The sequence below is a fragment of the Argentina silus genome, assembly GCF_951799395.1.
Source record: "Argentina silus genome assembly, chromosome: 9".
Lineage (NCBI taxonomy): Eukaryota > Metazoa > Chordata > Actinopteri > Argentiniformes > Argentinidae > Argentina > Argentina silus.
Window position 1 is genome coordinate 9,934,320 of NC_139663.1, and position 14,394 is coordinate 9,948,713.

Consider the following 14,394-nt stretch of genomic DNA (forward strand, 5'->3'; position numbering starts at 1 on the left):
TTAAGTGTGTGTTTTACTGTGTTCAGGTGCCCCTTAGGTCTCATGTATGGAAGGTGTGCTACAGTTACAGTGTGGGTTAGTCGCAAAGCTGTCAAGTGTGATTTCGTGTTTGCAGTTTTGTGGAGATACTGTAAGCCATTAACTTTACAGCTGGGTAAATACTATGGCTCTTGGGGGGGGGGGGGGGGGGGGGGGGGGGGGGGGTTCAGTTATGCGCGGTAGTATTAGGAATGCATGGAATAGCAGGTAGTCATGCTCCAATAATATCGACCCAGTTAACACAAGGTACGCAAAGTCTGCTTCACCTAACTCAACATAGCCAACCCCCCATACACACATATTTGTTGTGTGTGATTTTGTGTTTGCGGATTTTGTGGAGATACTGTGGGCCATGTGTTTAACTGTAAAGCTGGGTAATGCTGTTATTGTGGCTCTTGGGGGGGGTTCAGTTATGCGTGGTAGTATTAGGTATGCATGGAGGAAGCCAACTTCCCCCCCCCACCCAGCAATCAAATACCATTCCAACCAATGGTATGAAATATGTATTTGATACCATTCCTCATTCCATTCTATGCATTACAACGTGCCCGTTCTAACTCTACCAGCCTCCCCTGGTACATACATAAAGTACGTCACTTAGACAAGACCAACACTACAGTGTGTATGATTGCTTGGCTTCACCCCCATCCACTGTGTCCGAGTGTTACTTCCCAGCCATTTGGACTGGGTGTCCAGGGGGTATTTTCTTCCCCAGCATGGATTAACTGACTAAACTTAAGCCTCCATGTGACTGTGCAGTCCTGACGGAGTGGATTAAGGGCCACCGCTGGGAGATGGTCACAATGGTGGGAGGACCAGCAAGGGGCCAGTCTCAACAATCTCTTTGCTTACTTTCGTAAAAATACAACCTGTAATCTGGATGTCTAACATCTATTTCAGTCATGATAATAACATGCATATGGTTATATGTGTAGGCGTATGAATACTGCATTTATTATAGCAATACAAAGTCGGAAACAGAAGGAGTGAAAGAATTGAAATGGTAAAAATGTTGGTGACTTAACCTTGTATACATGAGAACAGTTTTTCTGTAATGTGGAAGAAAGTTCTCTGTTGTGATGCACTCTAACTTATCTGGAGACTTCGATGCAGAGCAAAGCTGCACAACAAGGGCACCCATCTATTTCTAAACCAGCTTTGTTATTGCCGCTGTGGTGTCCGGCAACCCATCCATAACTAAATCAGCACAGTGGAGAAGCAGAAGTCTTGGGAAAGTGAATACGGAAGTTTTGAAAAACTTTTTTGTGAATGTATAAACTTATGTAGGTATGTGGGTAACAGTGTGAAGCTACACTACAGAGGACGGTGGTGCTTGCCTGTGTGTGTGTGTGTGTGTGTGTGTGTATGTGTGTGTGTGTGTGTGTGTGTGTGTGTGTGTGTGCTCTAGATGGCCTGCTCTCTCTGCATGTAGTCATAGGCAGGTAGGCTCCTCTCTGGTTCAGATGCCAGCGCCGCCTCCCGCAGCACCACCATGTGATCCTCAGCCGCATGCAGTGATTGGTCGATCCAGTCCATACTGCCGGACATATGACAGGCGTTCCGGGTCACCAGCACCAGGTGGCTGACTGACAGTAGGAGGGCGGTGGCCCTGAGGGGACACAATCAAGATGACATTTTTTAAATTTAGATTTCTCCAACGATGACAACCTCTCTTCTCTCAATTGTCTCTCTGATTATCATGGTTTTTCCACTTTTCTGGACCCTTCTCAGTCCATCATGAGTCCTATAAGCGGAGCTATTGGTCGGATGTCCAGCTGTCTTTGCTTTCCACAACCACTCCAGATGCGAGAAGAGCAAACATGATTACCTGGCATCCAAGAGGATGGGGTCCAGAGGAGGGTACATAGATCTCACCACATCATCCACCCTGCAGAGACAAGACAGGAGAAGGCAGTTCAGCCCATGTAATGTCAAATGGTCATATGGATTTGTATTAATGGCTCTTAGCTATGAATGATGAATATTGTAGTTTTGAGCCATATGTGAACGTTACCGAGGACTGATGCGTTTGGCTACGGTGATGATGTCACTGAGGCTGGCTGGGGCTTTGACCTTTGCTCCTGAGCCCATTGTCATAGCGACCAGCTTTTCAGTCAGGGTGTGGCAGATCTGTAAAAGGAGTGAGTGTGTAAATACTGTAGCAATCACAGTTAGATGATGATGAACTCAAGGTATTAAATCTGGGTTTAAGTTAACATTACTGTACCTTTAAGATTGAGATACAGTGAGACACCAAACCACTGTGAGAGGAAAACAAGCAATAATATGTGTTTGTTTGGATTATTGACACTTTAAAATATGTTTATTGGGTTATATTGCCTTCCAGTATTACTTAAATGTAATATTTGTATTTTGTGATTGATACTGGTAATGCTACTGATTCAACTGACTATGCTTATGGCTGTATTCAGACTTGAGATTGGCGCACGTAACTTTGAATTTCACGTCAATCGTTCATCAATGTCAAGGGAGGCTAGAGTGAACGTTTGAGTTACATTCTTGGATCTCAAGTTTGAATTTGTCAGCATGTGTCTAATACTGTGTGACAAATGATGAGACATACGAGGCGTCCTCGATCCAGTCCTCGTTCTCCAGGATGGCCTCGATGTGAGGGTTGGTAATGACCACGTCGTCCAGCTCTAGCTCTGACGGCTCACTCTGGGTCTCCATGGCGCCTATCAGGTCAATGTTGGGTCTGTGGGGGAGGAGGGGAGAAGTTCTGGTAAAAGGAAGAGAGAATGAGTAAGGGAGAGGGAGAAGGTGTGTTTGTGTGTGTGTGTGTGTTTGTGACAGAGAAAGGAGGGAGAGAGAGAGAGACTGAGAGAGAGAGAGAAGTACTGACAGCTCTAGAACTTTGACCTATGACCCAAACACCCCCCCGCCCCCTCCTCCACCACCAAACCGTATGCTACTGTACCCTATCCATTATACCCACCCACCCCGTGGTATGCCACTGTCTGTACCCACCCTTTCTACCCTTCCCCAGCTATACGTATCAAGGCACTGACTTGGAGTCGAAGTGGTGCAGCAGGTTGTGAGGGTGGCAGTAGCGATGTCGGCACACCACCACCAGGGCGATGAAGGAGGCCAGGAAGATGGTGGCCAGCACCCCAATGGCCACAATCACCACTGTCTCCATGGTGACCACAGGTCCCACGATGTCTGCAGACAGCAACACGGCGGCGAGAAGAGAAGAGTCCAATCAGATGTGTCTGGTAGTCAGGGCTAGGTTATGACTGGGTGCTCATCTGTGAAAGAGATTAGCTTAGTTGTTCACAGTTCATTTGTAACGTGTCGTACGATTGGGTCTCAAAGAGGCTTTCGCATAGATTATCTTAAGGAAGCATGTATGTCTACTTCAACCTTGATTTCTACTACACTTCAAAATACCCAATAGAGAACAGACCCTGATTCATGGCAGCTACGTTTGACACACCTTCAAGGCACACAAAACCCAGATCTTTATCAGAACACACAGAAAGCCCTCAATGGACGTGCCCATTGTTTGTGTTTAATTTACTGTTGTAGAGTACAGTAGTTTTTTTGTACAGTACATGTTTTTACAGTTTAAAAAAAAAATGTATTCGTACATATAAAGGAATTACAAAACAGTGAATGAAATGGATTAAGTGTGCCATGTACAGGTGAGGTAAGAAACCCATCTAGGGCTTATATTAAAACCTCACCATAACTTCAAGATTTCAAACATAAAGGTTAATGAGAAAAGAAAACCAAGACTTAAGCCTTTTCATTTGAGATGGAACAAGAAAAAACAAGAAAAAAACAACAACAACAGCAATATAAGTAGGGCAGAAATTTAAGAACTTAAACACTTCAATCAAAACGGCAAAAGAAACAAACTAAAGAATATACAACATATTCATCCAGGCTACCATTTTACACATCTAGATGCTATTCATGTATCGTTACATTTTCTCTTAAAAATAGGCAATTAATCACAGTATCTGGGCCAGGACATACTGTAGTACAGGTGGTTACATTATTGGCACATATTGTTTAGCATCTGTCACTTTTCACACATTTGCCTACTCGGTGCGACCATATGATCCTTGATAAACACAGTTAATGGTTTATGACTAATTTAAGCGTCAAATGCAGCTAGTTTCTCAACAGCTCCTCTTAATCAACGCTATGTCTGCTGTGTACAGGCCGAGCCCTTTGTACACGGCTGCGCAGACATCCTGTTTTTGCCATGTATCTGACATACTTTTCTGCCCATTTCAGAAATACCAAAATACACACAGCATAGAGGAATACAGTTAGAGCCCTACATACTTTCTTCTTTCTTTTTCTCTCTTAATCTTTTGGGTTTGTCAGTCGTGTGAATCCATAAAGTACTGTTCCACTGAAAGTTGTTTTCTCACGAGATGTATAAATCACGACTGCACCACCTACCTGCCCTCTGCCCAGTCTAGTTAGTCATTAACCTAGTCCTGCCTCACCTGAGTTTCACCTCAGGAGTGTGAGTGTGTGTGTGTGTGTGTGTTGTGTGTGTTGTGTGTGTGTGTGTGTGTGTGTGTGTGTGTGTGTGTGTGTGTGTGTGTGTGTGTGTGTGTGTGTTGTGTGTGTGTGTGCGCCTGTGTGTGAGAGAGTGTTTGACATAACCAGCATCTCACAACACTACTCTGGAAGAAAGCCATGGGCAGAAAGGGAAAAAATATAATTGATCTGTAATTAGGCATGGCAGTTATACAGTAGAGAGAGGCAATCTCAACACTGTCTTTTGTGCACAGTCACCATGGGCAACAGAATTACAGAATTACAACATTCCCAACTGACATTTTTATCCGGATGATTGTGTGAGATTCTGCTTTGGAATGCTATAATTCTTTAATCAGATTAATGTGAGGTACACTGGCCGTATCATACAGTGCTTTCTCCCTTCTCTTTCTATCAAGCATTTCTGACTCCTTTTCTGTCCAAAGGCCAGTGGTTGGGCCAATGGTGTTGGCTTGAGAGGCACATAGAGCATCAGTCACTGTCAAGGTCAGGTGTTTTGTCCAATTATTTCCCCCTTTTTTCCTCATTAAAAAGGTTTATTTGATTAACAGTTTTCCTTTTAATCCATTTTACCATCACTGTGGCCATCCCCATTTGGCAACAGAGATATGCTGTAGTTTGGTCCACACCAAGAACTCAACAGCACAACAGCTCACATGTACAAACTATCACTCCATCATTTCAGCCTGTGTATATTTGAGAACATTCATTGTTTAACATACTTAAGGATATTCTTGAGTTAGATGAAGAGAAGAGACGTGAACCTTGATTTCTGTAACCACAACCAAGTCATCTGATTAAGTAAATTGACCCCTTAGTTGGGTCACAGGAGGCATGTGCTTGGAATTTTTAACATGAATTTGGCTGTTTGAGAGAAGTTTTGAATCCTAAGCAACATGTCCAGTGGTGAAGATGTTTGTAGTACAGTAGACCAACATACAATACTATAGCAGGTATCAAAGCTGTGCTGGAAAATATAGTGCATAGGTGAAGTTATAGAAGGTGGTGCTCATTTTGAATTCCCTATCTTTTGCGGCTTTTGACAAGCCATAACTTCTCACTTATAACTTAATTGTTGGTCATTAATTGATTCATATTTTGGTCATCATCTACAATTCTGATTCTATGTGGTGGAGCACAGTAGAACCTGGAACTGTAATTTAAATTGAAAAGTCTCTGTGCCGCCTAGTCATGTCCCAGATTGCAGTTACTAACTACCACTACCCCCGAAATTCACTATGCTACTGATAAGGGTTGGATACTTGGAGCAATGAGAGGCCATTGAATTTGTATTTTACACAACAGAATAATCTTTTTACAAGCACACTGTCCGGACCGACAGTTTTTCCCTATCAAAAGTTAACTGTTTAGAAACATGATCTTTCAACTTCATCTGCCAAAGTTTAATTTTTCTTGACAACAACTCAACCTCATCATGTCCAATATTTATTAAAAAAAATCTAAGACTTTCTGTTTTGATACACACTTGAAATATTTTCAAAATTGCAGTGATCAACTCAGAAGAAGAGATTTGTCAATTTCTTGTCTTTCTCAAATGTACTTGACAGTAACGATTTTCAGTATTACAATGGATTAAAATTAAACCTAATTCCAGTCTGAAATCAATACCTGCTTTAAAGACATTCTGAACACGGCAAACAAACAAAAAAGTTTAAATTAATTAGACCACAATTAACTTACCTATGCATTTTGTCAGTTTTCTTGAGTTCGCTATGCGAAACAAAGCACCTATTCCCCTAGGCGAACGGAGATGGCACGGACTTCTCCAAACCGCGAGTGCGCGCAGGCCATTACGTGAGCGCGGCATTCGGTGTATGAGTGATGATAGTTCACACCAAACGTTGCAAACGTTGAACTCAAGGTAGGCCTAATCGTGCTACTCAGCCCGGGTTGTGCGCTAGCCACCACTCATTTAGCACGGGGACGCGCGCGGAGGAATGTGCCTTCTGTTTGTCCGAATGCTGAAACAATGCGATGAAAGATTTAATTATCATCACCATTTCATGCATTTTCCAATGTTATTATATTTTATTTTGTTTATCATTGAGTCTTTTTAATGGCAGTCGGGCCTACCACGTAAACATGACCACATCCGAATAATTTGCAAATAATTCCATTGTTGCTTTAATTTTTAGCAAACCCTAATAATACTGGGCTACACTTTTGCCATACATTATATTATTAATGATTGCGTGTTTAGGGATTCAGTGGGATTCAAAGTTGTATGTCAATTTCTCTTCGCAGACCCAGAAGTGCAAGTAGGCTACCGCTAGATGGCGTGCACTGTCCATAAGATTTCGTGACTATAAAGTTAAGCTTTATCAAGATCAACCAGATCAACCAGCCAGATCAACCAGACTGCTCGAAGCACTTCCCGAATCGGAGATATAAAATCAGACAGTGTAACAATTGCAAAATGGAGTAATGGAATATATTGCTGCAGGGCTCCACACCCCCTTCACATTGTTATCAGAAATTAGATAGTGACCCACTCAGCTGACTCTGGAGTCCATCTGTTGTTTGAAACAACACACTATTAAAATGTGGGGGGAAAGATAGTGTAATGACCACAGACAGATAACCCAGCTACGAAGGGTCTGACCCTTCACTTTCAATGGCAGGACTTGAAATAACACAGTCTAAACAAGAGACACATAACATATCTAACCACTAGTGCAGTCAACACTCAACAGAGTTCCCTCATTTGGTGTTGCTACAATGTCTCGACTAATTACAGTATTGCAGAGCGTCAGATGGCAGCGAATCCAAACAACTGGTGGAGATAATTATACGCTGCTTGTCTGAAGCCAACACAAAGGCAGGGTGCTTTTTGCACAGGCCATATGGTTTGTTAGAGTGCTACGCCTATCTGAATAATGAGTTAATTGGAATGGCAGTGCAGGGTGGGTAGACATGCTTGTTTGAAGTGTCTACACCACTATGCCAGCATGCCGTAGAGTGAGTACACACCCCCTAGTAAACATTTAGAAGCCAAAACAACCCAGGAAGAAGATGTGTTTTGGTAGTAGTTTAATTGAAGCCCTGACCGTGTGTGAATGGGAGGCAGAAAGATGCCAGGGGAGCCAGGTGTTGTTGTTCCCTCATAGTTTGGAATGAAAATCCCATTATCCACTTCATAATACATATTCATTTCAAGGGATGTACCATTTTCTTAACATAAACTAGATTAGATTAGATGCTTATCCACACATTAACATGCTGGATCCTCTCTGCTGCTAGGGGAAATTAAAGTTTCTCACCATGACCCAGTAGTTCTCAGTATAACTCTAGGCAGGCTCTGAAAAGGTTCTCCCCCTCTCATTGACCCCCCCCCCCCCCCCCGGAGTGTGAATAGCATCATCACCCACAAAGCTGTGTAGCGGTTATTTCAGCTGCCACCTCTCCTGCATACAGCAGATCCAACCTGCTGATAGCAGTCTGTGCCCCTGGAGAGAGAGAGCTTGGCTCACTGTAATTGAACTATTAGCTTTCATTAATACTGCCTGGGTGGATGGTGTCATTCTGCATGTCCTAGAGCTCAGAGCCTCAGGTCTTATGTGAGTCTTGTTGGAACAAGAGAGTGCTACCAGAGATGTTCTATATTGAGAAAGAGGCTTTGGTCCTGCCATAGAGTTAGAGGATCATATAGCCCTACAGTACAACAGGTTATAGGTTGATAGTAGTGGGCCATTTCTCATACAGTATCTTCGTGGTAGTAGCAGTGAGAACACGGTTGCTGTAGAAATGGCCAGGTGGTATCTTTCTCCCTTTGCCTTTGAAATGCAAAACTGTAAAGCCAGCTGCAGGGCTTACTGTAGCTGCTCACTGGTGCTAGTCAGTGACTCATGTTTTCTACCCGATGATTTCACCTATCTGCGTCACACAACATGGATTCATCCTGTGCGGGGAGACAACGAGAGTTGGCTCTGTGTGAAATGGATGCTGGATGCTGGCAAGTCCTCTTTAGGGTGGATTTCCATCACTCACATTTTAAGAAATGTTCATTAGTCACAGCTAATTTGGGTTGAGCTGGAATTCCTCCAGTTGTTGGCACAGAAGCAAAACCCAATCATCACCAGACTGCTGAGGCCTTGCTGCTGGGTAGTAATACAGTAGATGAAATTCAGGGGAGGCTGGTGGAGGTAGAAATTGGAGGATGGGCTCATTGTAATGCATGGAACAGAATGAGAAATGGTACCAATGCATTCCATGCATTACAATGACCCTCAAATAGAACCAAATGGGAAATGGTCTCAAACACACGTGTTTGACACCATTCCTCATTCCATTCCATGCATTACAATAAGCCTGTCATTCCTCATTCCATTCCATGCATTTCAATGAGCCCGTCCTCCAGTTCCGTCCTCCAGCCATCCTCTGGTCTCCAGTCCCCATGGCCTTTCATGACATCTGTGGCCCTCAGCGTCTCTCTGGATGCAGGGGGACACAAAGCCTGAGCAGAGGAGGGGCTGCTTCCACAATGGCAGATGGCTGAGGTTATATCTGGGGGTAGCTGTTCTACCATAACAACACACTGATGATTTATCTATTCATTTTCTTAATATAATCACTAACGGTGGGCCACATTCATCACTGACAATTTTTGACATGTGCATGCATATATGTAGATGTGTAGATATTTTTTGGGGGGCTGATGTTTGTTTGGCAGTTTGTTTGGCAGTGACAGAGTAATACATCTTCCGCAGACCTGTCAACATGTACAATGTTTAGTGAAGAATTAGTGTTGTTGGAAAAGGCATTTGCGTGTTTGACTACCCAAGTAGATTGGTATGAGATTGATAGGTTTGCTGAGGTACTGTGCTGTAGAACTCCTTTATAATGGGCGATGGTTTGTTGGTTTTCCCAGTGTTTCTTTTATTAATATGGCTGAGGCGAATGTTTTTAACCTGATATACTTAGCATGTTGAAATCATCACGGCATGTCCTTGTCATTCCACAAATGACTATTTGATTATATTGTCAGCCGTGGAATAAGATGATTAATGTCTATTACCTCATTCCTGTTTTGCCAAGCCATTAGCAAATTGTTATGTTGTTAAAGAGTTCCCTAGGATGCTGCTAAACACTGTTGATCTGAATCTTTTTTGATTTGATTTGAAATGGAATACTACAGAGGTAAGTTAATCAGTGAATTGGTATTTTGGATTTTGTCAGATTTTCTTAAGCATCTCAAATGTTCAATACTGATCAATTGTCTTACCATGTGTTATTTGTTTGTTTGTTTACCTGGTTAATGCTCATCTTGTTTTCCTTTATATTCTGCTTCTTGGAAGGAAGCCATGTTGCCGTGATAGAAAATGTCAGCCCAAGCCAATATACTGTCAGAGTGTTTTTGTTGTCTGTACCTTTTCTGATAGTGCTTCCTTGCCAGGGGTAACCTAGAAACTATGACAACGCCACCTGAGTCCCCAGCCCATAATAAGCACATAATGGTCCATGAGAGTGCTGCCCATTGGAATCTGTTATTCCATTAACATGGCCCGTTGACAATGCACAGGAGTGCAATGCATTTCTGGTTGTGGAGGAAAAGGGCTTGTCAAGAGGAAGACATTAAATAATGTTGAAATGATCATTTCCATGATGATGAAAGATAAGGCGTGAATCTCCTTATCTCAGTGTTGAGTGAGGTCAGAGTTAACAAGGTCGGTAACTGTCTTCTAATAAAAAATGCCTCTGAATTTTGGCGTGTTTCTGTGTGCATGTGGATGTACGAGAGGTTGTAAAATCATTGTGTACAGAATGTCTGTATATGACAGTATGCATTGTGTTTGTCTCATGTTTGAGAGGATAGCATAACTGTCTTACTAGGGCATTGTTGAACTGAATCATTAGCACATACAGTAAGTATCGTTCAAACTGGGGTCTCTGAACTGACAAGCCAATTCATGTTCTTCCTGAAAACTCTCTATTCCAAAAGGTTGTCCGTGTGCGTTTGCATGATTACGATTATTTGCCCGTTCAAATTTCCAGAAAGCCAATTTTCTGTGAAGAAGGACTTAAAAGTCCCTTGGCTTTTGCCAGAACTAGAGGGGCAAAATGACAGAAGCTTCCCAGCTTCCGAGCCCTAGGGCTTTCTGAATCCCTGCAGCCTCTACAGGCTTACATGGCTTCACTTTTCATAAGCGGCTGAGTGAGAATCGCAGGGCAAGCTTTCCCGGGACCGAGAAGGAGTGGAGGAGACGAGAGGACACAGCAGCGTCCTTGAGAACCATAACAATTCAGCAGGCTTTTAGCCAGACAGCTCTACTTCTTTGTTTTGGGGTTCTTTGTCTCTCTTCTCATTGAGAAAATCCATTTCCTGGGAGAGAGGATGTGCAAAGCAGCTCATAGAAAACATATATCTTTTTTATATTATATATATTTTTTTTTCCTTTCGTCACTGGATATTGCTCAGTGTGGATACTGTATACACAGCATATCCATATTGTTGGTTCTGTGTTCATTTTGTATGTTTGTGTGTTGTCCTGGAATGTATGTGTGCACTTTGGATGTTTGTGCAAGTAGCTTATTGGTTATCACATAAAGACACTCAATGGCCTGCAGTATACCTAGAAGGTGGATCGTTCATCAGTGATGACTATCACAATTCAAACAAGATATCTTCCTCTGGTTTATGACAGAGGAGTGTCTGCTAAGTCTTGCCTGTTGCCTGTGTGATTAACTGTGACTAGCTCCATGTGCTAGACAGGGCTCATGTCATTAGGAGGGATGAGGCGACCTTTCCATCACTTTCACGGAAATGGACGATGCCTAATGTAATTTCCTGCTTTTGAATTTGGCACATGATGTAAACCATGCCCAGACTCTCATCGTTGTATGAGGGATCACAGCCAGCCTGAAGTCCATCACTGTGACACAATGCAGATCCACCTCATCAATGGTTATTCAGTGTTGGGTCTTTATGTGCGTTCATCAAAGTACTCTATGTGTCTCTTAGTGGTGCATAGTCTATAATCAAAGGACTGCTGCAAAAGTATGTTTTGAGAAGTATGTCGTTGAGTTTGCTTTGTGTGTATCTGTCTTTGTTTGCTACTCTTAGTTTAGCAGAGCTGGTCAGAGCTGTACAGCCCCCTGATGACTATGATTCTGACTCTGTGACCCCTGCTGCTGCTGAGACAGGTAGAGTACCAAACAAATAAGAGAAATCACTGTGCTGGTGAACTGTTGTCCAACCCTCCCTTACTCCACAGAGAGCCTGAGGGTGTATGGAGCATTTCAAGTGCACAACACTGCACTCTCCTTCACCTCGCCCCCCCTAAACAAACACACACACGCACACACACACACACACACGCACGCACGCGCACACACACACACACACACACGCACGCACGCACGCACGCACACACACACACACACACACACACACACAGACACATATTTGAAGAATAATTTCTTCTTCCATCTGTGTCCTTATCAGTTCTTTCTCTCTATTTGCCAGAGCAACTGCTCTTGCCTTCTGCAGTACATTTTGATCTCTCAAGTCTACTCGATCCATCACCCTCATTCAGTATTCTCCCCTACATCTGCAATTTTCTTTAATTTAATTTAAGTAATTGCTCCCCTCTTGGGTTCTTTATCACTTCTACACAGAGTGGTTCTTCAGGTCTTTTCTCCAATCTCACAGAAATGGTTCCCCCTCTTAGATCTTGTGTCCAATCTTATGGCAATTGCTTCACTTGCGAAGCTTATATGTACGTGAGAGTGCAAGGGAGACGAGAGAAAGTGGGGATGTTAACTCTCTCTGAGGTAATTGGAAGTCTTCTGTCTGTTGTGAAGCCATTCACCCATGCAAGAGGAGTGGAGACCAATCTTTGTTATCCAGATGGTAGGATTATAAACTGAATTACCTCACACAACATGTAGAGTGCCCCTATGTGTCAGAGCACACTCTGTGTGACATCTCATCAAGCAGCCCTGCATGGGGGAAATGGTCATCTCAGACACTTGTTACCTATGGAGAGACATGGAAAGAGTAATTTGATGGTGTGTGTGCATGTATGTATGTGTGTATATGTATGTGTGTGTGCATGTGTGCCTGTGTGTGTGCATGCATGCGTGTTGTCAGTGTGTGTGTCAGTCTGAGAATGAGTGTGTTTGTGTTTAGCACATATGTTCCCCCTTCCTCCCGGAACTCGCGCTCCTCAGAGAGTCTCTCTTGTGCGTACTGTGTTGGTTAGTGCAAGGAGGTAGAAAATGAAGTGTGTAAAACCCTTGAGAGGAGGACTTTATTATTTCATACAGTAGCTCAATTCTACGAACCAATGGAGGCTTTTGGCTGGAGGCTGTTTCCCCGCCTAATCTGAGATATACTACCCTCACCTACACACTCTCCAAGAGTAAGGAGGATGACCTTGCTGGGTTGTAACGAGGGTAAGCATGTTCAAATTAATTGTCCTGATGGGAATTTATGATGATAACCTCAGTGTTTGTAAAACTATCCATATCATTGGTGATCCATGACGATGCTGACGTTTGCCAGCGAGGTTTACCGGCAATTACAAAATATGTCAATCAACCATGTAGGTCACCCTGTGTCTCAAAGAAAGGACACTCTCCCACAATAAACGTTCTCGTCATACCTCTAATGAGACTCTATTACTGCACATGTCTAGCTGAACGAATGGGCTTTCTCTTGGTTAAATGCCCAGGCTCTGTTTGAGGCGAGCAGCCAAGCCTGGTTGAGGTGAAAGGGCATTGACAAGGCGCCCGGCTGGAAGCGATGTGTGTACCAGCCGTGCTCTGCAGCGCTGATGAAATCCACTCTGTGGTCTATTGATCTGGCCTGCGGTTTGATTGATGCTGTCTTTAAAAATTCATTAGGCTGCGGCATGGGGGAGCTACGGGGCGGCAGGCACTTCTGTAGGGCACATTTGTCTATGTTTACACAGCCAGGAGCGTTCACTCAATAGCAGGAAGAGAGGCCTGACAGGGGGACATGCTGTGGTTCTGTACCACACACACTCGTACACTCATACACATACACACACATACATACTGACTCTCTCACTGGTACATATTCTACACATTCTTACACACACACACACACACACACACACACACACACACACACACACACACACACACACACACACGCACACACTTACCCTTATATTGAGACCCACACAAGACCATTGACTGCAATATAGATACAGAAAGTCATTATCTCTTTTAGTTGCCATGATAAGGAAGATGTGTCCCTGTAGTTGTGAGGTGCAGATGTTGATGGCTCTCTGCCCTGATCTCTCACACGTGTCTGGTGTGAGTATGTGAGGTATTGATTTCTCCTTGTACCCAGAGCCTACACTGCTTAACCCTGCACCATACATCACTGGACCACGACAGGGGATTGATTCACTAACATCAATCCATTCATGAATCGAAATGTGCGCTGACAGCTATACTGCAGCCATAGACTATCAGCACATAAAGAGTTAATCATCACAAGAGCGTCCCCAATCAGAGGGGAACACTCAGGGTTGGTGAGGGTTGCCACTTCCAATTCAGACAAGACGTTCATTAAGACTGTGTGGTTCAATTAGAAGGGAAGTGCTTAATGGAGGCAGGTCCAGTGTTTAATTGTGTACTCTGGGTGGTAGAGAGGGAGTGTTTCTTGACATCAGGGGCTGGCTTAGGGTAGGGTTGGAGGGGGGGAGACACACTGGAGACAGAGGGAGAGAGAGGGAGGGGGAGAAATAGTGGGAGAGTGACATAATGAGAGAGGTGAAGACAAAGCAATTGCTCTGCCTCTGTTTATACATAGTGATATAA

At 43.5% G+C, this 14,394-nt stretch overlaps 1 protein-coding gene across 1 annotated transcript; it reads right to left on the reverse strand.

Annotated features, from left to right (window-relative positions):
• Positions 1–1,443: 1,443 nt before the first annotated feature.
• On the reverse strand, positions 1,444–3,199 carry tmem98 (transmembrane protein 98; the record flags this gene model as incomplete). Its single annotated transcript, XM_083677603.1, has 6 exons — positions 1,444–1,648; positions 1,868–1,927; positions 2,054–2,169; positions 2,267–2,300; positions 2,624–2,755; positions 3,069–3,199. The coding sequence occupies 6 exons, from the start codon at positions 3,197–3,199 to the stop codon at positions 1,444–1,446; spliced, it is 678 nt and encodes a 225-aa protein (XP_083533729.1).
• Positions 3,200–14,394: the final 11,195 nt, after the last annotated feature.